Source organism: Lutra lutra, chromosome 18 (genome assembly GCF_902655055.1).
Source record: "Lutra lutra chromosome 18, mLutLut1.2, whole genome shotgun sequence".
Classification (NCBI taxonomy): Eukaryota; Metazoa; Chordata; class Mammalia; order Carnivora; family Mustelidae; genus Lutra; species Lutra lutra.
The window spans coordinates 8,970,398-8,997,363 of record NC_062295.1 but is presented as its reverse complement, the minus strand read 5'-3'; the positions used below and the strand labels follow the sequence as shown (position 1 = coordinate 8,997,363).

General features: G+C 58.8%; 3 protein-coding genes and 1 long non-coding RNA gene across 4 annotated transcripts; all 4 read left to right on the top strand.

Moving 5' to 3' along the window:
* Positions 1-1,049: 1,049 nt before the first annotated feature.
* LOC125091071 (uncharacterized) lies at positions 1,050-1,742 on the top strand. Its single transcript, XR_007124573.1, has 2 exons — positions 1,050-1,432; positions 1,546-1,742. It is a non-coding gene; the product is annotated as an uncharacterized LOC125091071 (long non-coding RNA).
* Positions 1,743-5,003: 3,261 nt separating this feature from the next.
* PRM3 (protamine 3) lies at positions 5,004-5,465 on the top strand. Its single transcript, XM_047714478.1, has one exon. The coding sequence runs from the start codon at positions 5,080-5,082 to the stop codon at positions 5,365-5,367; it is 288 nt and encodes a 95-aa protein (XP_047570434.1). The 5' UTR covers positions 5,004-5,079; the 3' UTR covers positions 5,368-5,465.
* Positions 5,466-8,684: 3,219 nt separating this feature from the next.
* Positions 8,685-10,211, top strand: TNP2 (transition protein 2). Its single transcript, XM_047714477.1, has 2 exons — positions 8,685-9,122; positions 10,035-10,211. Exons 1-2 carry the CDS (start codon positions 8,753-8,755, stop codon positions 10,049-10,051), a joined length of 387 nt encoding a protein of 128 aa, XP_047570433.1. The 5' UTR covers positions 8,685-8,752; the 3' UTR covers positions 10,052-10,211.
* A 9,447-nt stretch (positions 10,212-19,658) lies between these two features.
* Positions 19,659-21,076, top strand: SOCS1 (suppressor of cytokine signaling 1). The gene is made up of 2 exons (XM_047714476.1): positions 19,659-19,785; positions 20,329-21,076. Exon 2 carries the CDS (start codon positions 20,379-20,381, stop codon positions 21,033-21,035), a length of 657 nt encoding a protein of 218 aa, XP_047570432.1. The 5' UTR covers positions 19,659-19,785; positions 20,329-20,378; the 3' UTR covers positions 21,036-21,076.
* The last annotated feature ends 5,890 nt before the right edge of the window (positions 21,077-26,966 follow it).

The following is a 26,966-nucleotide window of genomic DNA, read 5'->3' as shown; positions in this document are numbered from 1 at the left end:
ACTGTCTTTATCCCTAAGACTCGCACAGGGCGCGGGAACAATTACACAGAGCTGGGCTGGCTGTCTCGCCCAAGCTGGCCCGTGCTCCCTGCCCCGACCACAGGGGTCCCTCTGCGATTCGACACACGTGCCAACCAGCTCTCAGCATTGGGACTTTTTTTTCCCCAACTGTAGTGAAATTCCCTCAACAAAATGCACCATTTTATTTGTTCATTTCATGGACAGAGAGCACAAGCAGGGGGAGCAGTAGAAGGAAAGGGAGAAGCAGACTCGCCGCTGAGCAGAGAGCCTGATGCAGGGCTCCATCCCAGGTCCCTGGGATCATGACCAGAGCCGAAGTCAGATGCTTAATGACTGAGCCACCCAGGTGCCCCCCAAACACACCATTTTGAAATGAAGAGTTCAGGGACATTTAATAAGCTCACACTTTCATCGCCCCAGAAAGAAGCCCTATGCCCACTAGGTGGTCATTTTATGTCCACACTCCCCAGCAGCTCCCCGCCCCCACCACCATGGACTGGTGTGTCTATAGATTTCTGTCTTCCGGACACTTCGTATAAACAGGAACCATGCTATGTGCTGCCTCAGAACTTTGCAGCTGCTGTTCCTTGCCCCCCGCATGCTTTTCCCTCCTCCAACCTTGACACATCCCTTAGGAATTCCCTTCACCAGAGCTTCCTTAGGCAGCCTTCCTGGCGCCTCCTGGAGGTCAGGCCCTCCCCAAACTCTCACACCCTCAGAAACCTGCCCACCCCCCCGGCCCCCATAAGTGGCCCTTAGCGTTTTTCACAATTTCAATTCCTCTGTGTGGTTATTTCATTCCTACTTCCTAGAGTTCAGTTACAAAGCTGATCAGGCAAGAACATGTCGGCCTTATTTGTCCCTGGATGCCAGGGCCTAGCCCAGAATCGGGCACCTAGTAGGGAGGTGTGCAAAAATTTTGTGTTCACTGAGTAGCTGAGTGGGGGACAGACTGAGAGTCCTTTGCAGAGAGGCCCCTTCTTGTCTCCTCTGGGTTGGTGACCTGGTTGGGGGCGGAGGTCCCCACCTTGAGCCTAACGGCCCCACCCGGTCCCCCCGCCCAGGGGCCTCCCACACGCCCATATATGGACGCAATCAGGACCCCTACAGCCTGGGGGGGGGGGTCTGTGAGGTCCAGGCCTCTGCGACCTCACAATGCCCTGGGCCGCCCCCGTGTCTATAAGAGGCCCAGGCGTCGGCCCCGGGCTCACAGCCCACGAAGTTCCACCTGCCCACAGGTTGGCTGGCTCAACCAAGGAGGTCCCTCTGCTCTGAGCATCCGGGCCAGTTCCATCCAGCACCATGGCCAGATACATATGCTGCCGTAGCCACAGCCGGAGCAGATGCCGCCGCCGGAGACGCAGATGCCGCAGACGGAGGAGGCGGTGCTGTCGGAGGCGGAGAAGGAGAGGTGAAGGGGCCCAGTGGGGAGCGGAGGGGGAGCCGGGTGGGTGGGTGGGGTCACTGCCGTGCTGAACCTCCCTGTCTGTCCCCCTGGCCTGTCCCCCATGCTGCCCCCCACAGTGTGCTGCCGTCGCTACACCGTGTTGAGATGTCAGAGAAGATGAACGCACAGAAGAAACCGGTCCACCGCACCCCTGCCTGCCGTGCCACCAGCCGCCAAGACCCTCCTGCCGCCTCATGAACATGCCACCGGCCCAATGACATGAACAGGAGCCTGCTAACGAACAATGCCACCTGTCAATAAACGATGAAAAATCCTTCTCGCCTCTTTGCCTTGAGGGGGCTGGAGGGAGGAAGGGCTGGGGGAAGAGGGGACACGAGTGCCAGCGGTCGGCCGGCTCTTGGTCCAAACTCTGCACTCTGTTCTGGTCACTGCATCTTACCTCTCCGTCTGCCCCATGTCCCCTCCATAACCACCCCTTTGGGAGCCCTAACCCCGGGGTGGGGGGGGCACAGGAGCTGGGTCCTCTCCCCAGTGGTGCTCCATGGCTTCCTGGGGACAGCTCGACATGGGCCAAAGAAATGGGCTCAGGGCTGGCTCCCCGCCCTCAGAGAACCAAGGAAACCTTTACCAGCTCAAGCTCTGGTTCTTGTCCATATCCCACTACTTCCCCCACGTGCCCACCTCGCTTTCCTGCGCTGAAAATCCCTCCCCAGTGGAGGAAACTAGGTGACTGTCCCACCTCGCCTGCCCACCTGTCCGCTCCTCCCACGGGTCGCACGTGAGCCGTGGAGATGGTTCACGAGACTCGTGGACACGGAGTCAAGTGGACCTCAAAGAGCCTGTCGATTACAATCCTTACATGGTGGCAGAGCCCAGCCCACAGGGCGGCAACTCAGGGACCAGGAGTTCAGGGACTGTGTCCTAAAGTGACAGGGCTCCTTAGCACCTCAGAAACGTCCCTGGCCATGACTTTCATCGAACATCATGGGTTCATCACACTAGGGTCTCACACGGACCTTGCAAGACAGGGATAGATGACCGAGAACCCGCTTGCATGACCCCAATCACTAGATGGCTTCCAGGATGGCTGGGCCCAGGCCCCCCTCCCCACTCCCCTGCAGCCGAGCAGACTTTTCTAAGTAGATCAAGCTCCAGCCACGGAGACAGGGGTGATCCCTTCATACCAACAGGCACCAATCTCCGCCACTAGTAGCCACTGACCAGTACTAGGGCGAAATTAACAAACTACCACACACTTCATTGCTGAAAACACAAATTTATTCTGTTTTGCAGAACAGGATTCCAAAATGGTTTGAAATCAAGGTGTGGGCAGGGCTGTGTTTCTCCAAGGGAGTATAATCGGTTTCCTTGCCTTTCCCAGATCCTGGAGACCCGCTGTGTTCTCTGGCTCACAGCCCCCGTGTGACCCCACTAGACCCACCCGTCACACATAAGGGAACCTCCACAGGGGAGATGCCTCATTCTGTTGCCCCAATTCTGATTCTGGATTTTAATGGGCTCATCAAAGGACCTCGAGGCCCAGGTGACAAGACGGCCCCTTATTTGCACAGTGACCTTGAGCGAGTCACACGACCTCCCCCAAGCCTGTCTTCCGGAAAAGAGGAATTGTAGAAGGAGCGCACTTTGTATGGAAAGTCCCTGACCCAGCGCCTGGCCCTACAGTGACGTGTGAGGGGACTGGTCAGGCCAGGGTGAGGACAATGGTGGGGTGGGGCCCCTGAGTCATAGTGGGGGCCCCCTTTATATACAAGGCCCCAAAGAGCTGCCTGGCAAACCAGTCCAACGTTAACAGCAGGAGCAGGCGAGCAGGCCTCAGCCCTCCTCCCCACCCCCACGGCCAGCTGCAGCCTCAGCCTAAGCCCCCCGCCCCACCAGCACGATGGTCCGCTGCTGTGCACTGAACCCAAGTGAGCGTCCGCAGCAGGGGCAGGGCCAGGGGCAGCAGGGGGAGGGGCAGCAGCAAGAGGGCCAGGAGCTAGCGCAGGCGCAGGCACAGGAGCAGACAGTGAACCAGGAGAACGTCCCCGTGGAAGGAAGGACCCACAGGGACCGTCATCACTACAGGCACAGGCACTGCTCCCGGAGACGGCGGTACAGGGTCCACAGGCGGCGGCGACGCTCCTGCTGCAGGAGGTGCCAGAGATGGGCTTGTGGGCGCAAGAGGCACCGCAGAAGTCTGGCGGGTCCCCGCCCCGGGTGCACTCCACCCCTGGGGACACCCTCTCCCCGCCGCCACCGTCACCACCGAGCCCAATCCCCACGGCCTGGTAACCTGAACTCTTTCCCAAAAGGCTCCAGGAAGGTTGGGAGGAGGAGATACAGAAGGCGGCACTAAGCCTTCCTGGGGCCATTGAAGCCCCGGGTGGGATTTCGGGAAAAGTCACCCACCAAAGCACCACCTTGTGAGGCCACAGCCATCCCCCTGACGCTGGATACCAGAGCCCACCTCTGGACTAAAATGAGCAAAAGCCATCTGCCAAATAAAGCTTGAGATAATAAACTTGGCTGTCAGAGTCTCCTCTTCATCGACTAAACCCCATACCATGCTGGCAAGTTGCCCTGTGACACTGTGGGTGCCCTCCATCACCCAGAGCCACGGTTTGCTAGTCCACCTTCACGACTATTCGGGGGTGCTGGGTAGCTGGGGAAAGTATGAATTGTACTGACATGGACAGCAGGTCTGGCATGCTCCAGCAGCATGGAGGGAACCAAAGCCCCTTGCTGGACGGAATGGGCCTGATGCACCATCCGAGGTCCTGCATTACCACAAATTTTAAGGCCCTGTCAGCAGCCCATGCTCTCTCTGGAGGCTCCAGGATAGAACCCGTTCCTGCCTCTGCAGTGAAGCTCCTCTTAGTGTTCTAATCTCTGCTTCTGTGAGCACACTGCCCTCCTGTGTGAAATCCCGAATCCCTCTGCTGTGAGCACATTAAGGGCCCACCCAGATAAGCCAGGCCGTTTTATTTGGGGCAGAAAATTTGCTGGAAACCAAAGTGCTGACAAAGCATCCCTCCCATGCTGAAATTGTGTAGTACGGGTGTCAGGAGACCTGTGATCCCCAAACAGGAAAGAGTTACTAGGGATTTCTTTAGTTTTCCAGGAGTTTTCAGTACACCTGCGTAGCCTGCCCCACTGGCCCCTGGATCAAGAAACCAGACATTTCCAGCCCCTCCCCTCCCTTGTGCCAACTCCCCCAAAAGTAGTCACTCTTCTGACTCATCTTCATGTACTGTCAACAGCTCCCTTGAGCTGGGTATTTCTGGAATGTGGGAAGGAGTCTATGGGCTCTCCTGCTTCTGGAAGTTCTACCCCAACTGTTATCCAGCTAAAAGGGGAACTTTTGCCAGCACACATGAGGCCTGGCAGAGGAGGGAACGTGGCCAGGCAAGGCAGCTGGCCTGGAATCCTCTTTCCCAGCTTGCAGATGGTGGGAGCTCAGGGGGGCTGCTGGTGGTCGGGGTTTGACGCAGGTGTTGGCCCCGGACTCCGGTATCCAAGGGTGGGGGTGGGGGGACTCCAGGGGCCCCTTTGTGAGGTCATCGCCCTGCCTGCTGTTCTCATAGCCCCTGCACTCCCCCCACCCCTCAGTGGCCTTCCTGCCCAGTCTGGAGAGGCAGCCAGAGCGGGCAATGGGTTCCCGTTGTGCCAAGCTCAGCACAGGCCACAGCCGGGGCCACGAATCGTCCATGAAGAAACTCGTGGCCTGCGTGAGTCAGGATAACTTCTCCTTGTCATCTGAGGGTGAGGAAGAGGAGGAGGGAGAGGAGGAGGAGGAGGAGGAGGAGGAGGAAGAAGAAGAAGAGCTCCCGGTACAGGGCAAGGTGCTGCTGATGGAATCTGAGCGGCAGGAGGAGGAGAGCACTGAAGAAGATCCTGTGGCCCAGCAGAGCCCCAAGCCTGAGCAGACGCGCTCCTGACCCAGGACGGTGGCCCAAGGAGAGGGGCTTGCCACTGCTCCAGCGAGAAGAACTTTCAGAAAAGAGTCAATAAAAAGTCTCCGAGGGCTTTAGCTCTCCTGTGGTGCGGTGCATTTGTGTGTGTCTGCGGGGGGGCCCGAGGGGCAGGAGTCCGTGACTCCTGTTCCTGAGTTTCAGCCACAAGTTCTCATGCGGCCCACCCCCATGATCGTCAGCCACCCTCCCCTGCTTCAGGGGCTGGGGAATGTGGCAGCCCCAGCTGGGAGTACACCAGTTCTGTCTGGTGGGGGGGGGGGGTAGGGACGGAGAGTCCTGAGTCTGGGCAGATGCAGTGGGGAGCACCCCGAGGCCCAGTGAGCTTGGGAGCACCACAGACCCGGGCTCCAATTTCTTTCTGTGTGACCTTAAGCAAGCCACTGTCCATCTCTGAGCCTCAGCCTACCCACCCTGTTGAAGGCTGAGACTGACCACTGCCTTGCAGGTAAGTCATTAGGGAGAAGTAACCACGGGGTGGGGGGATCTGGCCCCGCACACCAGAAGTGCTGCTGGTGCCCCTCGGGGCCCTGGTCTGTGGTCAGAGCACAGGGAGGGGACTCAAGTGCTCTGCTACCAACCTCAGTCAAGGGGACAGCCTGGGCCACAGCCCACCCCCCACCAGAGGCTCACTCCTGCCTTTATCAAGGGGTCTAGCTGCCACGGCCCTCATCACAGCAACAGGCAGCCAGAACCCAGAGACACAACAGGGCCCTGTGTCCACTCACTGTGGCCTTCGAGAAGCCTTAGACTGTGTCTGTGGTCCATCCTTCCCCAGCTACCTTGACCGTCCCCTTCCCCAAAAGAAAGGACAAATGCCTTCTCCGTCCCCCGGCCTTTCCCCAGTGTCCCAAGCACCAGCCACCTGGGCCTGAGAAGGATCCTGATCGGGGCTGCTGGGGAGGGGGGTACAGGGGACACAGTGTTTCCAGGAGAGTCTCAGTTTCTTGGGGAGCTGTACGCGAATGTAAGGAGGGGCCCTCGGTTACTCCAAGAGGAGGCTGCCACTGAGGTCTGCGGCAAGTGGGGGGTAGGCGGCGTCTGAAGGAAGAGGCCCGGCTGTGGCTTGGTGGGTTGGAGTGCCCACGCAGTCCTTTGCCAGCAATGGTGGAGCCCCTGCTGTAAGCCAGGCACGACGGGCCCTGAGATCAACAAAACACTGTCTCTGTCCCACTGTGCTCTGGAGGTTGGGGATGCGGGCAGTCTGCTGTGGTGGGTGGTAGGAGGGTGGGGAGCAGAGGGTAGGGGGGAGCATGGGGGGAGGGAGAGTGGAGGAGGGTGGGGGCGACGGTCCAAAGACCCAGAGAGGGTGTTCACAGAGTGGCCCAGCTGCGATCCCCCAACCGGCCCCATGGAGCCCACACAAGGCCAAGCCCTTGGAACAGAGCCACATGCACCTTTTGTAATCCCCACGGGTCCCTTTGTGACTGAAAGGAGGGAATGGGACGGGCCAGACCTGGATTTGAATCCTGGCTCTGCCCCCTGACGAGCTGGTCCCTCACCTTCTCTGCGCCTGCTTCCCCTTTGTAAGATCTAATAATCACACCTGCCTCCCAGAGTGCACTCATCTCTTAGGGCTGCTAGAACAAAGATTCACAATTTTGGTAGTTTAAGGCAAGGGGAATGTATTCTGACCCAGTCTTGGAGGCCAGAAGTGGGAAATCAAGGCAGGTCCCCGCTTCCTCTGGAGGCCCTAGGGGAGAATCCTTCCTGCCTTGTCCCCGTCACGGTGGGCCCCAGGCCTACCTTGGTTTACGGCCACGTCACTCTAATCTCTGCCTCTGCCCCATGTGGGCTTTCTCCCGTGTCTTGTCTCTCATAAGGACGCTTGTCACCGGATTTGGGGTCCACCTAGATAATCGGGGATGCTCTTGAGATCTTTAACTACATCTGCAAAGATCCTTCTTCCAAATACTGTCCCTGTGAGGCTCCAGGGGCTGGGACACAGATGCATCTTTGGGGGCCCCCCCATGCAGCCGCCCACACAGAGCTCCTAGGAGGCTTGAGGCCAGAGATGCCAAGACAGAGTGGGGCCCGGTGCCAGCCACACAGGAAGTGCTCCGATGGTGAGACCAGTGTTCACCATGACCAATGGGGAGTACTTACTACTGACCAACGACAAAAGCAGATCGTAGCAAAGCCTCACAACAAGAGGCAAAGTTGTGCATGAACGAGAGAAGTAGAGGCCGGCTGGGGGAGGCGAGAGGGAGTCCCATGGCGGGGGGGGGGGGGGGAGTGGGAGGTACTAGCCGAGAGGGAGTCCCATGGCGGGGGGGGGGGGGGGGGGGGGGGAGTGGGAGGTACTAGCCGAGTGGCCAAGAGCTGAGCCCTTGTAAGGGCTTTGGCCAAAGAGTGGGGAGAGGTGGGCGGCCGCAGACGGAGCACTGGCAGCTCCGATGGGGCCATGTGCAAACGCAGGTGTAGGCTTTCTGCTCCAGAAGCTGGGAGGTCTGAGCGGGGCCAGGGTGGTTCCAGCTGTATGGCAGGGTTCCACCAGCAAGGAGGGGAGCAGGGTGGGTAGGCGGGAATCAGGAGAAAGGCAGGCTTGCGGCGGTGTCCTGGGGCTCGTGGCGGTGTCCTGGGGCTCGCCGGGCACCTCAGGCTCAGAAGAACACCGTGAAGGAAGTAATGCTGTCCTTTTGTAGGATAAGGAAATTGAGCCTTGAAAACCAAAATACTCTACCCACAATTGCACATCAGTGCAAACTGGGGTTTGAACTCAGCTCTAAATCCTCTAGCTTTAAATCATGCTGGGGAGGCGAGTTCACCAGGCAGAGCCTGGGACCACCCATCAGTCTGCCAGTGACTGTTGTCCAACCACTCAAGGTCCACCTACCCAGCCACCTGGCTGACCCACGGCTTCCACGCCGCGTTGGGGGAGAAAGGAGATGCACTGGGGATGCTTAGACAAAGGGTATCCGGCTCTTTCTGGGGGCTGGCCCCGAGCCAACCACTGGACGTCACTTTTCTCATTTAAATCATCCCATGGGCTAGGAGCCAGGCGTTCTTATTGTCCCCGTTCTACAGAGACAGGGGAACGGGGACCTGGAGAGGCGAACGCCCAGGTGAGTGACCAGAGGAAAGGAAGCAGATCTGGGACGTGGGCCCAGCGCCATCTGGCCCAAGGGTCCCTACTTTTAACCGGCAGATGGGACCCCCCACCCCAGACCACCCCTTCAAGCAGCCCCGCCCTGGGATTTGTCCCAGCCCCGCCACATCTGTTACACCCCCTGGCCTGTGCCATCACAATCAGCCCCGACTATATAACCAGGGGCCGCTGGGGCCTCTGTCAAGCTGGGTGTGCTGCAAGAGGAGGGGGAGGCGGCCTCTGCCCCTCCCAGCGTGGCCTCCCATGGACACCAAGACTCAGAGCCTTCCCAACACCCACACCCAGCCCCATAGCAACTCTCGGCCCCAGAGCCACACCTGCGGCCCGTGCACCTGCAGCTCCCACTGCCAAGCCTGTGGCCAGAGCTGTGGCCGGAGCCAGAGCTGCAGCCGGAGCTCCAGCCAGAGCCCCACGGGCCGCCAGGGCCAGAGCCCGTACCCCAGCCCGCCGCTGAGGCGCCAGAAACACACCATGCACTCCCACCACCGTCCCCCGCGGCCCACCGCCCACTCCTGCAGCTACTCCAAGAACAGAAAGAATTTGGAAGGAAAGGTGAAGAGGAAGGTGGCCAAGAGGAGCCAGCAGGTGTATAAAACAAAGAGACGGAGCTCAGGTACCTCGCAAGCCGGGGGGGGGGGGGGGGTGGTGGTGGAAGGGCTGCGGGGCCGCCCTCCCCACCCGCAGGCAAGGGGGAGCCGCCCAGCAGGACCGGAGGGGTGGTGAGGCGAAGGCTGCTGTGAGCGCAGAGCCAGCAGGAGGGAGGGTGACAGGGAGAAGTTGTACGATGACACGCCACGCCGAGGGACTAGATCTTGATGGGCTGCGTTGCCGGGGAGCAGGGCCGGACGGCAGACCAGCTAAGGGATGCGTGCAGCTGCGAGAAGCAGCTGGTTAGGGAAGTCATCGGGGAACGCTGGTTGGTAGAGGGACGGGTGACAGAGGGTTCGGTGGTTGCTTGAGGGGAGGGAGGGAGGGAGGGATGAAATATATCCGTTGAATGACTGGAAGGCGGAATGGATGTTGCGTGGCCGCGTAAACCGGCCGGACGCTCTCGCGGGCTAACGAGAGGCCTCCACTGAAGCCTTGGTTGCCATCGGACTGGCTGGATACGGTAAGAAGCTGGACTGGTTGGACGCTGAGGGCTGACGGAGGATGGAGGAGTTGGTTAAGCAGTGGCTGCCTAGGCGGATTGATGATGGGATCAGAGGACGGGTTAACGGGTAGACGAGATGACCAGACGGTTGCACGCATGAATACACCAGCGGATGGAAGCCCGGGTGTCTGGACGGTTTAGCAGTGAGATCGTGCTCGACAAACGGATGGGCTAGGGGAGATGGTGAATGGGACGGTGATGAATGGGAGAAATGGATGGGGTCACAGACGCTCGTTTGGATCTTGACAGTCTACGCTCCAGCCACACACCCGGTATTTGGTCACAGACGAGCAGTCCAAAACCCAAAGGAGGAAGTGAATGTGCGAAGTGTTCCACTATATTAAAGGTCCCTTTCCCGTTCCCATCCCTCAGGGCGGAAATACAACTGAGACGGCCCTCCCCCCACCCCGTGGCTCGTTCCTGTGTTGGTTTCACCCAAATAAATGCCACCCCGTGCGGAATGCTAGAAGGAAGCCCACCTCCGTGCAGGAACGTGTCCCTACAGGAATTTCTATACAACACTGATTAAAGCGTGTACACTGGAGACTATTCCTTGCGTGGGCATTTTGATTTCACTAAAGGGGTCACGTATTTTGGGGCCTGGCGTGGAAGCTGGAAGCAGGGGAGAGGCTGGGTAAGGAGCAGGGGTGAGGCTTGTGATGGGAATGGAATGGATGGGAATGTGCATTTTGGAGTCCAGACCACCCCGAGTTTGAATCCTGGCTCCTGTCTCCCTGCCGTGATGCTAGGCTGCTGATGAACACCCCCCCCACAGGTTCCAGCGATCTTATACTAAGGGAACAAGTATGTTGGGCGCTGTGCTAGGCTCTGGGAACCCAGAGGGTGCACAAGGCCCGGTCCACAGAAAGACACACAGACGTGGAAACCCAAGATCTGCTAATCACAGTCAAGTTGTATCAAGAGGAGGGGGGAGGCCATGCCGTGCAGAACCACTGTGGACGTGAGGGAAGAACTTTCCGGGCCCAAAGCAAGAAGCCTGTGCAAAGGAGGGAGGAGAGGAAGGGCTTCAGGTGTTCCTGTGTGGGATCTGCAGGTGGTGGGACAGGAGGCGGGGGAGTGCCAGGCAGGCGCCAGGCCACGCAGGGATCTGCACGGGGAGCTTGGCCATTACATTTGGTGTGAGAAGCCCCAGGAGGGTCCTAAAATGGGGCAAGAAAAGGGTTCCCTGTGCTTTTAGAGATGGTGTTAGCTGCTGTGTGGAGACTGGATTATAGGACACAGAAAGAACACGGGAAAGAGGAGCCGTTGGCAGGGTGGGGCCAGGAGAAGAAGTGGTGGCCTAGACTGGAGCACTGAAATCAGGAGTAAACTTCAGTCTTCCCATCTGTAAAATGGGTACTCTTGTTGGATGGCAGGGTCAAAGAGGCCAAAGAGGTGGTGGTTGTGAGTGGTATGAAGGCTGAGGGTTCTGCGTGTGGTAGGTACTTTGCAATTAATATGGCCTCGAGTACCAGACAGTGTAATGGTTAGGGTCTCATGTAAATCACCTTCCAACCCAGAAACCTCTTTTGGAGTCAGACCCAAGTTCCCAGCTAAGGGAACTCAAAATCCCTCAAGACACCCCTCGTGCCTAATGGGGTAACCTAGCACCGTGCCGGACACAGGGATCCTTGGTACCCCCTTCTGTGTTTTATGTGGCATTTGGGCTAATGGAACGGGGTGGGACATGGGGAGGTGGGCGTGTGTGGAAATGTTGGGGGTGTTTGCAGTGGAGGGAAAGGGGCCAGACGCGGAGCCTTGGGGGAAGGCGGTCCTTCCAACACATATCAACCTGAAACTACTCTCCTGCCAGAGGTCAGTTACAGGGAGTGGGACCCAAGCTCTGATGCCTGTGCCCCATGTGGCAGCAGGAAGAGCAGGGTCTCCCGAGAGCTCTGCTGTGTGACCTCCACAAGGCATTTTCCCTCTCTGTGCCCCTCTCTCGTCTCCCAAGGTGTCACTGCGGGGTGGGGGGCAGGCATTCTCTGAGATGATGCACGGGGCCTGGCACACAGTCTGGGGCTCCTGGGTCCCTCTCCTCCCCTCACAGCAGGGAAACGTTCCAAGTGGGCATCACGTACCGATGAGAGGATGTGGGGACGGGCCCAAGCAGGCTGGGGAAATTACCATGCTCTGAGCACCTATCAGGCGCCAGATGCTTTGACATCAATGTTTCCACTGAATCCACACACCTCAGAAAGCAGCACTGCTCCCGCTTTAGAAGAAGCAGCTGAGATTCAGAGGTCAAACAGTTTGATAAGGTCAGCTGGAGGGCAGGTCTAGGAGGTCAGACATTCATGCTTTGCCCCAAACCACCCTGTTTCCTAATAAAAATGTGAGGCCGAGGGGCACCTGAATGGCTCAGTCAGGTAAAAGCCTCTGACTCCTGACTTCAGTTCAATCTCAGGGTCATGAGTTGAAGCCCCATGTAGGCTCCATGCCCAGCATAGAGCCTACTTATGAAAAATAACGAATGAATGAATGAAAGTCCAGATTATGCCAGGATCGTCACTGACACCTCAAGAAAAAGAGTTTGGGAAGCCCTCCTGGGGAGCACAATTTAAGGGAGCAGGTAGACTCCCTTAAAAAGACTGACAAAGGGTCAGAAGATAAGGTCAGGAACTTTAAGCCCTGCTCATCAAAGGACCTCCCTATTCCCTGGAGAGTATCCTTTGATGATATGATCACTGAAGGCAGGAGATCCTCTACTGTGGATGGGATCTCTGTAATAGAGGAAGTCAACTGGAAAGCAAGACAGGCTGGGTCGCACGGACCCACCCTCAACCCCACAGCTCCCTGAAACCAACACTCAGCAAAAAGTTGCACAAACACACACAGATAACCAGTCCCGTAGCCAAAGAAATGGCCCTTCCAGCCACCTCCTACACCGAGAGCTAGGTTTACATACGGACTCCTAAACACACACACACACACGCCCCTTTACACACGCACCCCTCTCACATGCCTCCCCTCCCACACTGAAACACACGCCAGCCGGCGGTCACAGACACACAACGCCCTCTCGCAGTCAGTCACCCGACGACAAGAGGAAAAACGTCAAACCACAGATTTATTCTTTCACTTGCTTGGTTTCGGGTGAGGAGGCAAGAGTTTGGGGGCAAGTCTGCTGGAAACCCAAATTCAGGAAACAGAAACGGAGGCTAAATGTAGTCACAGGGAGGCTGTGTAGAGTCTGTCATTGCGGGGCGGGGGGGGGGGGGGGAGCATGGCCCGGCCTCGCCTGTGGTGGGACCCACCGTCTGCCCCACTGCCCTGGGGGGAGGGACTGCCATCCCCAGGGGCCCATGTGGTTACTCAGGGGACCCAGCGGTCCTGGGACCGATGGGAGCAGATCTGGAGAGGCTGTGGATCCTGGGTCAGAAGCCCATCTAAGGAACGATTTGGGAGGAAAAACAGCTCCCGCTCTTCCGCCCTACAAAGCCGGATTCCATTCCCAGCTCCCTCCCTCACTGGGTGACCCCAGGCCTGTCTCTCAACCTCTCTGAGCCTTATTTGCATCTCACACTCTGTGAAGAGGTCTAGGGGGCCCCTTGGCCTTGACTGCTCCGTTCCCAGCACTTAGTAGGGTACCCGGTACATAGGAGGAGCTCCGTGAACTCAAAGAGTGAGCAGGCATGAAAACAAGAGGAAGAGGCCCGCTGTGTACCCACCGCACGGGTGTAAGCGGGAAAGGCTGGATTACAGCAAGGGAAGCAGATACTGTCATGGGGCTGCTGAGGGGGGAAGTGTGCACAGGCACGGTGGCGGGCAACCAAGAGGGGTCTATTAACATTTAAAGTGTGCAGAGTGTTGGGGCGCCTGGGCGACTCCACCGGTCAACTCTTGATTTCCGCTCAGGTCACGATCTCAGGGTCGTGGGATGGAGCCCCGGGGAAGGTTCCTCACTGAGTATGGAGCCTGCTTGGGGTTCTCCGTCTCCCTCTTCCTCTGCCTCCCTGCACCCCTACGCTCACACATGCACTCTTTATCTCTTAAAAAATAAAAGTGTACAAATGTTGTCACACATTGGTGCCAAGAGCCCAAAGGTGTCCATCCACAGGGGACAGCTGTGTGAACACACAACGGGTCGGTGAGGAACACCGCCCCGTTTTTTTAAAACGATGGGGGTTGATCTCTCTGTCCAGATCACCAGCGGTGGAAAGAGCAACACGGAGAAAGATGTATCATTTACATACACGTCCATACAGAGTAACACTATAGTTTCATGGGGGCAAACGCAGCTCCATGAGTGCGGGGGCAGGAGGTGGGGCTGGGGGGGAGGGGGTCGGGAAGCAGAGGCCAGGCTGGCGCCTGCGGTTAGCCGGGGGAGGGCAAGTGCTTTCATTATTTCCTACAAGGAAATGAAAAAGTAAAACAAGGAGGAAAAAAAGAAATGAGCTTCCGCAAGGTATCCAGTAGGTGCTCAGCAAAGCTTTGCTGACTCTGAAAAGAGAACAGCAAGAGTAATGTTGTTGATCAACTCTGCTACTGCAGGGCTTGCTGGCCCAGACAAGGGGGCCCAGGAGGTGCTCCCCAGAGGGGCTCATCACTGCAGGGTAGGGAAAGGCCGAGGCCAGCGCACGGCCTTCCCCCAGCCCGGCCTCTGCCGCACCCTGGCCTCCTCTCTAGCCACCGGCCACTCAGGTCCTCCGATGCGTGCCTCCGGGCCTTTGCTTGTGCTGTGCTCGGCCAGGAACACACTCCTCCTGGCCCCTTGGCCAAGACCCGCTTGTTCTTTAAAATTCAGAGCCAAGGATCGCCTCCTCCTAGAGCCTGCTCAGGGTCCTGCCAGCCTAGCCAGGGACCTCTTCGGTGCCCGCAGACGAGACCCCTGCTGGTTCCCTGTGTGCCCCGAAACGAGATGCCTCACAACCCAAGAGCGGGGTTGGATGTCATGGGTCTAGTTTCCTAGCTTTTCTGCCCTCTGTCAACTCCCATTGCTCCTTGCTGTCAGCGGCTCGCACTTACGGGGCACGTAAGGGCCATTGATGCGATACGGGAGGGCGGGAACCAGATCGGCTTATTCGAATGGTGGGTAAACACAGAATGAGCAGGCTTCCAGCAAGGTCCGGAGGGATTTACTGATGAAAACGGCGCTGGGCCTGCTATGCTTGGAGTGTGTGGGGCTGCTCTTGGGGCCGCCCCATTAAGTCTACCTGCCTGAAGGCAGAGCGCTGGTGGGAGTGGTGGGGGCAGCCTGGGCCTACAAGCGGGTCTGTCCCGACTTCACAGCCAGGGCTCTCGGAATTCCCCTCTCCGGCCCCTCCGCTGCTCCCGCGATGCTGCTTAATCCGACGGCACGTGACCTCTGACCCATCTCTTTCTTCCCCGGTGACATGCTGGAAAGTTCTCATCCAGTCTCCCCAGGACCAGGAGGAGCCATCCTAGCTATCATCACTTTGGAGTCAACAGTCCTGGCCGTCTGGCCTCCTCTGTCCTAAGGAAGAACTTTCTCCTCCGACTCAAGGCGGCACACACCTGCCCCCGGATGCACAGTCACTCCCGCTGATGGGTCGCGCTGGGCCCAGGTTCTACCCCAGACAACAAGGCAGGCTCTTCAGCCAGAGGCCTCTGAGAGGGACTCGGCCTCCCCAAAACACCTGATCCAAGTTCCACCCTCGCCACGCTCTCTCCTACAGTTGTCCCAACTGTTCCTTGGAACCGGCGTCACGCCCATCTCAGGAGATCGTGTGGTGACACCCCGGTGGGTCAGGGACAGTTGTGAGGGGTGCCCAAGGCCTCTACCGTGAGTCACTGTGGCTCAAGACCCAGCTCTCTGGAAGGTCAATAGCCAGGGGGCTCTTTCCACACCTAATCCTATAGTGTTTTCCAGGCCTTAAGGACTGTCTCCAGCTCTTGTCGCCTCTCAGCAAGGCCCTGCCTGATGGACTGGACCCCTACCAACCTCTATGCCTCACCTCTGCACTCACCCCCTTGCTCTCTACAACAGTGTCACATGCCTCTCTCTGGTCCTCAGGCATGCCTGTTCCTGCCACAGGCCCTTTGCACGAGCTGCTTTCTCTGCCTGCAGTCTTCTTCAGCCTGCCTGTAGAAAAACCTCAACTCTGTCACCGTCCAAAAGACCTTTTCTGACTGCCTGATCTCACTCCTGCACCAAGGTCACAAATCCCTTCCTCCAAGGTTATTCCCCCACAGTACTGACCACAATCCCAAACGATCATGTGAGTTCACGGCCTTCTCTACGCTTGAAGACCCCTGGATTCCCAGTGCCTGGCAGACAGGAGGCACTCAACAAATCCCTACGGAATCACTATTAAAGGAGGGAAACAGACATTCTTACCCCCATCTTGCAGAGGAGAAACTGAGGCACAGAGAAACTAAGAAGCTTGCCTCCAGCTGCATGCTTGTTAAGGGACAGATTTAAACTCAGTCCTGTTGCTCCGGGCTCCCCAAGGGCACAGATTCCCCTGGGAAGCTCGGCAGCCCCACACGTCAGAGGAAGCCAGGACAGAGGAGCAGGAAACAGAGGACAATTTCAGGATTGCGTATCCAGGCCAGTACTGGCTTTTCCCAGCAGAACTGCCAAAGCAGGGAAGAGAAACCAAAAAACCAAGCCGTGTGTGCCAGGATCTAGATTCCCCACAGCAGCTGGCTGGGCCCCTCACTTCTAGGCTGCCCAGAGGGGAGGAGGACCACCCCGCCTATCAGACGGCGGCTGGTCTCAACTTCCCTATGACAAGTCACCTGTGCTAAGCCCTTGCTCTGTGCCTGGCACTCTGCTTTGGGCTCCGTGTGCTTTGCTGCTTTGCTGTACAAAACTTCCAGGGACTGTTCTGCAGATGGGGCAAATGGGGCCCAGAGAGGGCAAGCTGTTTCCCTAAGGTCCCACAGCTGGGAAGCAGTGGGCATAGAGTCCGAATGCAGCCCACTCTTGCAAGCCTGGTACCTGTCCGGGGAGAGGCAGCTGGTCCTCAATCAGCATATTTCCTTTTTCTTTTTGGCGTCTGGATGCGGTTTCATTCTGAACTCAGGGCTTCAGAAAATGAAACCAAAGCCAGAGTAACTGTCACTGTTGGTGGTGAGGAGAACCCACGTGTGTTCGGCGACATGCACCTGACTCACCATGGCTTCCACAAGCAGGAGCTGGTCAGCTGGGAGGAGGGGGACACTGTACAGGCAAAGTCACGGACAGGCAAGGTCACGGATACTCGGAGATGGACTCAGAGCCACAAAGTGGGAGGTGGAGGCTTGGATGCCGAGACCCGGGGCCTCCTCAAGCTCATAAACAAAAAGGGAACCCAGCAGAGCTATCCCCCTCCCCCTCCCAAGGCAGGCTCCGGATGCAAATTAATCTCTAATATTTTTTTTTGGCGTCTATGGTTTTTTCTAGCAGACAGACCAGGATTTGAGATCACCAGGACTTGGGGGGAGGGAGTTTACAGCACAGGAGACAAGGGCGAATGCTTTAGAGCTTTCTGACATCCTAGATGGGAATCTCAGCTCTGTCCCTTCTGAGCTGTGTGCGCCCAGGCAAAGGACTCCCCTCGGAGCCTCAGTTTCTCTATCTGTAAAACAGACAGAACAGATCATTGTGCCAATCCAGTGATCTAAGGACTGTACAGCATTTAGCACACAGTCAGCATTTAGCACACAGTAAAGGCAATGAAGGGGGGGGGGGGAGTGTGGCAGCGGTGGGGGGGAGTGAAAAGGGGGCCCCGTCCCCATGAGAAGTGATGACTCTCCTGTGTAGCCATGGACGCTGTCAATGGGGGTAATGGGGGTTGGGGGGCAAACAGACGGTAAGCTATCATGGATTGCCCTCCGCCCAGAGGCCTGTGGAGGAGGCGGGCTGGCAGGAAGACAAGTCTTGCAGGAGCCAGCCCAGCCTGCTGGCCTCCTCTGGGCCTGGACCATTGCCCCCAGCTCCAGTGCGGGGGAGGTGCTACCCTTCCCCACTGCCAGCATCCAGGGGCCTGGTTTATCCCCATGAAACTCCGCCCATGCCTTCTCCGGCCTGTGCTCCTGGGGACAGGGCTTCTAGAATGGGCCCCAGATATGAAGCCACATGCGTAAGGGCTCCAGCATGCTGCCACGCTCACTCGCACCCTCGGAGGCACAACAGCCAGACCAGACCCCTGCCGAAGGCTTACTTTAACTAGTGGCTGATCTAAGCCCTTGACCCAGAATTGCTCACTTTAACCCCTGCCCCAGGAAGGAGGTTTTTTTCTGTACCACAGAGGGAGAAACCAAGGCAGGGGGGTAATCACCCATTCAGAGTCACAGGACTAGAGAGGTATATGCCTGAACTGGAGTCCACGTAGCCTGGGTCCAAGATCTGTCTTTTAACCACTACCTTCTATTTTATTCATCACTCACCACAGGGCACAACACCAGCAAGAGCTCTGGAGGGCCCAGAGCACCTGACCACCGGCACACGCACGCCCATCCATCCCCTCTCCCACCACCCTGCATACCAGAGCACGCACGCCCACACACACACACATACACACTCTCAACCCAGGACAACGACATCAATGACAGACGCCAGCTGCCAACACACATCCAGGGAGTTGATGGGGTCCTAAGCAAGGCTGGCTCTGGGTCACCCCCCCCCCCCCGCCCGACATTCAAGAGGAAACACAGGCAGTCTGGGACCAGGGAAGGAAAGAGCCAAGAAGGCAGGCTAGGCTGGAGGGCCTGGCACCCATCAGGACTTCCGAGAGGCCTGGGCTGCAGCCTGAGCGCAGCCCCTAGAGGGCAGTGTGTGTCTGTCGGGGAGAAGCTGCTGGCCAAGCCCCCAGCCTGGCCTGTCTTCTGTGTAACCCAGGGTGATTCCGAGACTACTAGCCCCAGCCCTCATTTGTTCTTTCTTTCCTTCAAAAATACACATACCAGCCAGGCACCTAAGGCATGCCTTGCCACGACAGACAGGGTCACGGGATCACACGCTCAAATGTACGAATTATTGCCAGCACCTTCAAGCCTCCCGGGTCCCAAGCCACTGGTATGAATGCCAGGTGAGGACAGATACTTAACCTGGCAGCGGAAGGGGACTCTACAAGGTGGGGGTTGGGGAAAAGGAGGGCAGGTCAGGAAAAGTCAAAGTACGTTTGTGGAATCATCACATCAATGAACCGTCTTTTCACTGGGCTCCAAAGTGCGTTTGGAGGGGCCCAGCCATTCCTCTCCCCAAAATAAGAGAGGAGGGCACGGTGGTCCAGAGCTCCCCAACTGCCAGTCACTGCAGATCACAGCCCCTCCCCAGGGCCTCAGTTTCTCCAGCTGCTCTCCGGCAGGGAGCTCAAGCCAAGACCGCTGGGGACCTTGACGGCCCCGCCCGGTTTCCGAGGAACTCGGATCCGCAGTCGAGGCGCCCTTCTCGAGCCGCCGAAGGGTTCCTCCGAAGCCTGTGGTCAGGCCACCGCTTCCTGGGAAGCCCAAGCCAAGACCAGGGACAGCGAGTGACAGGCTAGAAGGGGTGCGGGGGCAGCCGCCTGAGCGTTCAGGGCTGCGGGGGTGCGGGCGCAGGCGGCTGTGTGAGCAGCCCCGAGGGGTCCGGCGTCGCAGGCAGGACCCCAGAGTCGGGTGGGGAGGGGTCTGACTCGAGGAGAACAGAGGCCAGAGGAGCTACGGGAGACGGGTGCTGAGGAACCTGGAGGGCGGAGGAGGGGGGTGTCTGCAGCTTGGCTGCAGAAGTCTCCGACCCAGGATAGTAGTCGGGGCACAGGTGGGGGCTCCAGGTGCTGCGGGGGCATCGCAGAGAGAGAGCGGGTCCAGGGGCGGGACCAGAGCCCTTGAAGGAGAGGGTCCTAGGACGACTGTGAGGCTGGATCAGGGGAGGAAGGGGCCCCCGGAAAGGGTCCCCAAGTGTATGCAAAAGGTCCAGCCCATTCAGCTCAAGCGCCGCGCCACCGCGGAAAAAGAAACCGAAAGTGGCGCGGGAGGGCGGAGCCTGAGAGGGGTGGAGCCTAAAGGGGGCGGGACCGCCAGCGCCGGCGGGCCACCCCTCCCGGCCAGTTTAAAAGACTGGTGCAGGGGCGGGCGCGGAGCAGAGCGAGCTGCGGCCGTGGCAGCTGCACGGCTCCCGGCCCCGGAGCATGCGCGAGAGCCGCCCCGGAGCCCCCCGCCGCCCCGCCCGCGGCGCCCCGCGCCCCGCCGCCAGGTGAGCCCGGCACTAGGCAAAGAAGCGGGAGGGAGAGGGGAGGACCAGACAGCCTAGGACACAAGAAAGGACGGCCTAGGGTCGGGCGGGCCTCGGGGGCTGCGTGATGGGGTCGCGGCCGCCACGCCCCTGGCCCCCGGCGGCCCCACCCTGGCAGCCCCCCGCGCGCGGGGTTCCCGCAGCGCAGCTTCTCTGTCTTTGCCCAATCGTTCGGACGAGGCGCGAGGCCTCGCCAGTCCCCGTCCTGGCCAGCAGGCGGCGGCCACGGGGCGGCGAGCCGAGGGCTGGGTGGCCGGAGTCGGGGCACGTTTCTCCCCGCACCTCTCTCCACGCCCCCCTCTTACCCAAACTCCGAGCGAGCCGGCGGCGGACTCCGTCCCGGCCGGGCTCCGCGGACCGGGAGGCCCGTTTTCTGGGTGAGCCCGCGAAGGCTCCCGGCGGCCGCGCCGACTCGGTCCTGCGCCCTCGGCCCTTTCGGGTCGGCTCCCCCGCCGGCCCCGGGCCCGCCCCGCCTCTCGGCTCACCGCCCGTGTCTCCCCCCAGCGCACCCCCGGACGCTATGGCCCACCCCTCCGGCTGGCCCCGCGTGTAGGATGGTAGCACACAACCAGGTGGCAGCCGACAATGCAATCTCCACGGCAGCAGAGTCCCGACGGCGGCCAGAGCCTTCCTCGTCTTCGTCCTCGTCCCCGTCCTCGGCGGCGCCCGCGGCCCCCGCGCGCCCGCGGCCCTGCCCGGCGGCCCCGGCCCCGGCCCCGGCCCCCGGCGAAACGCACTTCCGCACGTTCCGCTCGCACGCAGACTACCGGCGCATCACCCGGGCCAGCGCGCTGCTCGACGCCTGCGGCTTCTACTGGGGGCCCCTGAGCGTGCACGGGGCGCACGAGCGGCTGCGCGCCGAGCCCGTGGGCACCTTCCTGGTGCGCGACAGTCGCCAGCGGAACTGCTTCTTCGCCCTCAGCGTGAAGATGGCCTCGGGCCCCACGAGCATCCGCGTGCACTTCCAGGCCGGCCGCTTCCACCTGGACGGCAGCCGCGAGAGCTTCGACTGCCTCTTCGAGCTGCTGGAGCACTACGTGGCGGCGCCGCGTCGCATGCTCGGGGCCCCGCTGCGCCAGCGCCGCGTGCGGCCGCTGCAGGAGCTGTGTCGCCAGCGCATCGTGGCCACCGTGGGCCGCGAGAACCTGGCGCGCATCCCCCTCAACCCCGTCCTGCGCGACTATTTGAGCTCCTTCCCCTTCCAGATCTGACCGGCCGCGCACGCAGCATTAACTCGAGCACCTTGTTATTATTTTGTATTATTATTATTTCCCTGGAACCCTGGAACCCTGCCCTCCCCACCCAGGTTGGAGGGAGCTGGGGCGTGGGGGCGAGGCACCTCCCCGTCTCCCCCGCAGACGAGGCCACAGACCCCTCCCCATCTCTTGGGGGGGTGCCCCTCCTCCTGGTGCTCCCTCTGGGTCCCCCCTGGTTGCTGTAGCAGCTTAACTGTATTCTGGGGACCAGGACCTGAATTTGTACCTCCTACCTCTTCATGTTTACATATACCCAGTATTTTTGCACAAACCAGGGGTTGGGGGAGGGTCTCTGGCTTTATTTTTCTGCTGTGCAGAATCCTATTTTATATTTTTTACAGCCAGTTTAGGTAATAAACTTTGTTATGAAAGTTTTTTTTTTTAAAGAAAAAAAGTTTCCAGAGCATGTGCTTGGTTCAGGGGATTCCCTTGGTTGTGAGTGGGTCCAGGGCGGAGGGGTCCGACAACCGACCTGTGTGGCTTGAAGGGAGTGGGTGGGAACCAGGTCCTGGGGCTGGGGAACCTGCCTAGTTCCACTCCCGGCTCTCAGGGAGAGAGGAGCAGCTGGTTTGGGTATTTGGTGTGGGGTAAAATGGCAGTTGGTGTTTTGAGTACTTAAAGTGTGCCAAACCTTCTTCTGCCTTCCGTGGGCTTAAAGTAGACAACCCTATGAAGCAAGACTCCTATCCTCATTTTTTACAGACAAGAAAAACCAAGGCAAGGGTCCATTTGCCTGTGTCAGAGACGACACTGGGGCCTTTTTTGGCCATCCACCCAGAATGTGTTTGAAATGGATGACAGAGAGGAAACTTCTTTCTTTCTGTGACCACAGCACCTTCCAGGAAGAAGGTGGCGGGGGGTGGGGGCTTGATGAGTTTTTGGAAGGAGGAGTGGCGCATTCTGAAACTGGCGTGGAGAGAGACAGATTTCAGATGGTGGGATGGGGATCGAGGGCTGGGCCTGACTTCATCCTTCCTGTCCCCTTCTCTCCGTGTACTTTTTGGTGAACACAACACTTGGAGCCCAAAAAACGCTTTGCGGTCTGTGGTGGCAGGAGGGCAATTCCCTTTGCTTCTCAGGGCCTCAGTGTCTACCTCTAAAATGGGTTTGCTGGAGGAGGTGCTTGCCGGGCAACAGGGACGAGGGGAAGCTCTCGGGAGGGGAGACTGGCTGCAGGGCACAGTGGGGCTGGCCCACGTCGCCAGAAAGTGCCCATGACACGGGCTCTATGGCTACTCCCTGGTCCGTGGCCTGACAGGTCAGCCACACTGGCGACCCGGGGGGGGGGGGGGGGGGGGGGCTGGGCGGCCACACTGGGTGAATTGACTCACTTTCGGGTTTGGGGTGAAACAGCCTCAGGGACAAGTTGCAGTTCATTTTTAGAAGTTGGACTGGTCCTAGGCAGCCTTGGACATGCTGATGATGGAGTGTCCTAATATTTAATAATACCCTTTCAGGCTTGAAAGTACAACATAAAATTAACGTTATCGAGAACTGGAACAGCCCGGGCCTGTCTGGGGGATTAAATAGGTTCCAGGCCTCAAGGTTAAGGACGGCTGGGAGAGATTTAGGATCTCAGAGAGCTTTGGCAATTTCATCCTTTAAGAAGGTGGGGCGGGAGGAAAGGAGGTGACGTCTTCTCTCTGGGCCTCTTAAGGAACCACTGCTTTTCTCTCGACCCCCCTCCCTGCCCTTTGTTCACTGCTGTGCGGATCAAGCCCCGTCCTTCTGCTGACTTTCCCTGTCTCACCCTCCCCAACCCCCTCCTCTTGGGTAGTGCCAGGAGAAACAGGGAGAGGTCCAAGAAGGCACTGCCTGGGCACCCGGCAGACCCTTAGTGAGCACTTACTGTACTGTGCTACCTTGTTTAATCTTCCCAGCCCGCCTGTGAGTTAGAAATCTCTCTCCCATTTTGCAGACAGGACAACGGACACTCATGAGAGGCAAAGCAGGGCACACATAAGTGGTGAAACCAGATTTTCGAAATCTGGTACTGTTTCGGAGGCTGGGTACCACTGGGCAACACAGCCTCCCAGGGAGGGCCTAAGGCGTAGCAGGCACCCCCATTGATAAACCATATTATTCTGCAGAAGCCGTTCCAACCCCTAGTACCTATATGAAAACACTCAACCTTTCCCCCTCCGCCAGCCTTAGGATCCGGGTACTGCTAACATCCCCATTTCACAGATGAGGAAACAGGTCCTTGTCTAAAGAGAAACAAATTTGTCTGCAATATTTTCAGGCCTCTTTCATCCTTCTTAGAAAAGTTTTAAAAATTAACATCCTCACGGCACAAAACCATTCCCCTTAAAAGCCTGGAGCAGGACGGCTAGGAATAAAGGCCCCTCCGATCACACTCCCCAGAGCTGTGGCCCCTTCTCTTTGTCCGTCTTTTTCTTTTTTAAATCTTTACTAACATATGTACAATGACCTAAAGTGACCTAACCCCCCCCCACGCCGTGCTCTGCCCAGTGTGACTGCGATCTTGTGCACACACCCCAGCCGCAGAGGAAAAGCAGGGTGGGGGGGGGGTGAGGGGAGGAGGGGAGGTGCAGCCGAGGTGCCGTGTGTGCCATGCGGCTTTGCTGGTGGTGGGGATGCTGTCTCAAACCTCAGCTTCATGATTCAGCAGCACTGACGTCAATTTACAAGAATGAAAAGTGAGAGGAGGGTTGGTGCGCGGCGGGGGCAGGGTCGGGGGTGGAGGGACCCAGGTGCGGCTGAGGGATCCTCTCCTCAGAGTGGGTGAGCTGGGCATGGCGGGCAGGCAGAGAGCAGGAAAGCAGCAGCTCAGGGGCCTGCAGGGGTTGGGGGGGGGGACAGGTGCCAGGACAGCCTTGGACCTGCACCTGAGCTAGCCCTGGGCTGGGGACTCTGATCCCTGTTTTTAGAGATGCGGTAATGGAAGCTCAGAGACGTAGAACCACTCACTCAGGGTCCCACAGCTCAAAAGGGACAGCCAAGACTCGCCCCCAGGTCCGTGGCATTCTAGACGCAATTGGTTTCTCAGAGCAGAGGAGGAATCCTGAGAAAATGCATATTCGTACGTCTCACCTCCCCACCTGCTGGATCCATCCATCCATCTATCCATCGCCCCAAGCTTATGAGCAGAACTGTCACTGCCTCCCCTCACCCGCAGGGCAGGAGGAGAGCTAAACATCTGGCTGGGTGGCGCACAGAAGCTGGCAAGACATCGGGGCTCAGTAAGTGATAGCTGAGCTCCGTATAACACACATTCCCTGAGCGGCTACTGGCTTCCAAGAATTGCTCCGGGCCCAAAGGATCCAGGAATGAACAGGGTCCCTGCGCTGGTGGCATTCACACCCAGACCCCCAGGGCTTCGGACAGTAAGTAACACAGCGGGAAATAAAGGAACGAGAACATTCCAAGTAGTGACAGCTCAACGAGGCGACTGGATGGTGGGGTGGGACTCTGTTAGAAAGAAAGGTCAGGAAGGCTCCTCCGAGGTGACACTGAAATCGTGCCCGGAATGACAGGAGGAGCCGGTCCAGACACCGTATTCCACACTGAGGGAACCGCAAGCGCCAAGGCCATCTTGGGTTGGGGACCAGCTGAGCCCACTGCAGAGCAAAGGCTGGTGCACCGGAGGGGACAAGGACGGAGTGGAAGCAAATGCAGGGCGGCCGGAGGGATGGGTGGCCAGAGCTGGAGGGCAGCCGGCCGGAGGTGACCCTGCAGGTCACCACAGGGGGCAATGGCAGTGTGATGGGAAGCCTGGGGTGACCCGATCCATTCAGATCCTTTGGCTAAGACAGGGAAGCCCAGGAAGATGGCCTTAGGCTTCTCGCCTTCTGGGCAACCCTGGGGAAGGGGTGGGATAGGACATGACTTAGGCAAGGCAGGGACAGCCACAGGACCCGCCTCCCCCAGCGTTGGGACAGAGTGTGGACTCCCAAGTGGGACAGAGGTCTAAAGCAGCTAGCCCTGGGCAGGCGTCAGTCAGAAAACCCAAGCCTGGATCTAACAGCGCCGCAGGGCAGGGCTTCTTGGAGCAATGGCCCCGCTGGCCACCTGTGTTGGGCAGAGCCGGTCTTACCTTTGGGGGAGGACATGCGGCGCCCCGAAGAAGGTGGCTTGGGGTCTCCACCCACCAACATCCAGAGACTCCCTGGGCCTCAACACGGAGGTGGCCTGATTCTGGAGGGCCTCAAGGTCCCACAGAAAGCGCAGTTTTCCAGGAAGCCAATTCCCACAAGAACAATGGTGTCTGCGGTGGGCGGTGGGCGCTCAAACCGCTCCTCCCAACTGCGCTGCTGGCGCTGGGACCCGGCTGGCAGACAACCTTCATGGGAAATTTGGGTTCCACGGTCTGCACTGGCGGCTTCTTCCCATTACTAACGTGACCCCCCCCAACACACACGGACCCCATGTGTGGTTGGCAGTGCCAAGCCCAGGTCCTCCAGTGCTCCCGCCGTGCTCAGGAGAAACCCCCCTACCCCCGCGCCGAGGACTCACGAGGCCTATGGATACCCGCCCCCCCCCCCACCGACGCCCACGTGTCTGGCCTCAGCACTCACCACTCGCTCCTGCCACCGGGCCTTTGCACACGCCAGGCTGCTCCTCGTACACCATGGGTGGTGTTTCCCAGCCTGAGCAACGTCGCCCAAGCCCAAGGCCCAAGGGCTCCGAAGGGCTCCCACGCTCAGGGCCGCTGCGTGCTGCGTGCTGCGTGCTGCATGCTGCGTTGCGTGCTGTGCGTGGCGCGTGCCCTTGACGTCACTGCCCCTGCCTCACCTGCAGGCAATAGACCAAGCAGGCTCTTCGCTTCCGCTTGGTCCTAATGCCGCCCTGCCCGTGCTGCACCCTGGCCCTCTTGGAGCTCCCAGGGCCCTAGCAATACCCCAGAGACCCAGAGGGTACATGTCCTAAGGAACTGGGGGAGCAGAAAGCACTTTCCACCCGATCCCAGTCCACACCGACCCTTGACCGCCCCAACTCACCCAGCCCTTAGGTTGGGAACCCTATCTTTCTCACTTGGAAATATAGGACTACCTGTATCCACCCCTTGGGTGAAATTAAGTAAAGGGGTACCTATAAAGGGCTTAACACATGATAGTATCCACTAATTAGGACTGGCCCTCTCTGCTTCTTGATTCTTGCATTTCTACTGTTTTAAAATAATGCCATTTACTAAGCACCTCGTGGGTATTAATACTTCACCCAGCCTGCCTTGCAAAGACACGGGCTCAGAAAGGCGAAGGGATTGCCCCCGCGGGTGTGCAAATAGTCCAGGCACTCTGACTACAGGTCCTTGACACCCAAGCCCATGATCTTATTCCCTGCAATGCTCAACAGCTCATATGTCTATGCCTCGTTTCTGTCGCTGAGGACCACCCTGGAGGAAGCAGCGAGGGCTCAGAGCATCTCACTTGCCTGCCCTTTCCCCACAGCACAGGCTGGGGAGGCAAGAGAGGAGGTGGGGGGTTAACGTCCGTGCAAGGCTGCATCAGGATTCAGCCTCGGAGAATGGCCAGGACCGCCTGGTCGCTGGGGACCCTGGCAAGCAGCTCTGGGGCAGCACGGGCACCTGGTGGGGGGCCGTGGATGCAAATGAGGATGAGCAAGGTCAGGGATGCTACGACCCAGATAGCTGGATCCTTTGCAAGAGCAGGGCTGGGAGGGTGACACTCAGGGCTGGCCCCACCTGGGGGCCCGCAGGGATCTGCATGGTGAGATGCGTACTCCCTACCAGACCTCGGTGCCTCTGGCAAGCCCCGCCGAGAAGTATGGTGAGGCAGAGGAGGGTGCATGGCCTGTGTCAGTCAGTCTTGGAGGGCCCCTCCCCACCCACGTTTTGCTCTGGGAGGCAGCTTGGAGGCGCCGGGAGAGTCAGGCCCCAGGAACTGGGTTCGATCCGTGCCTCTG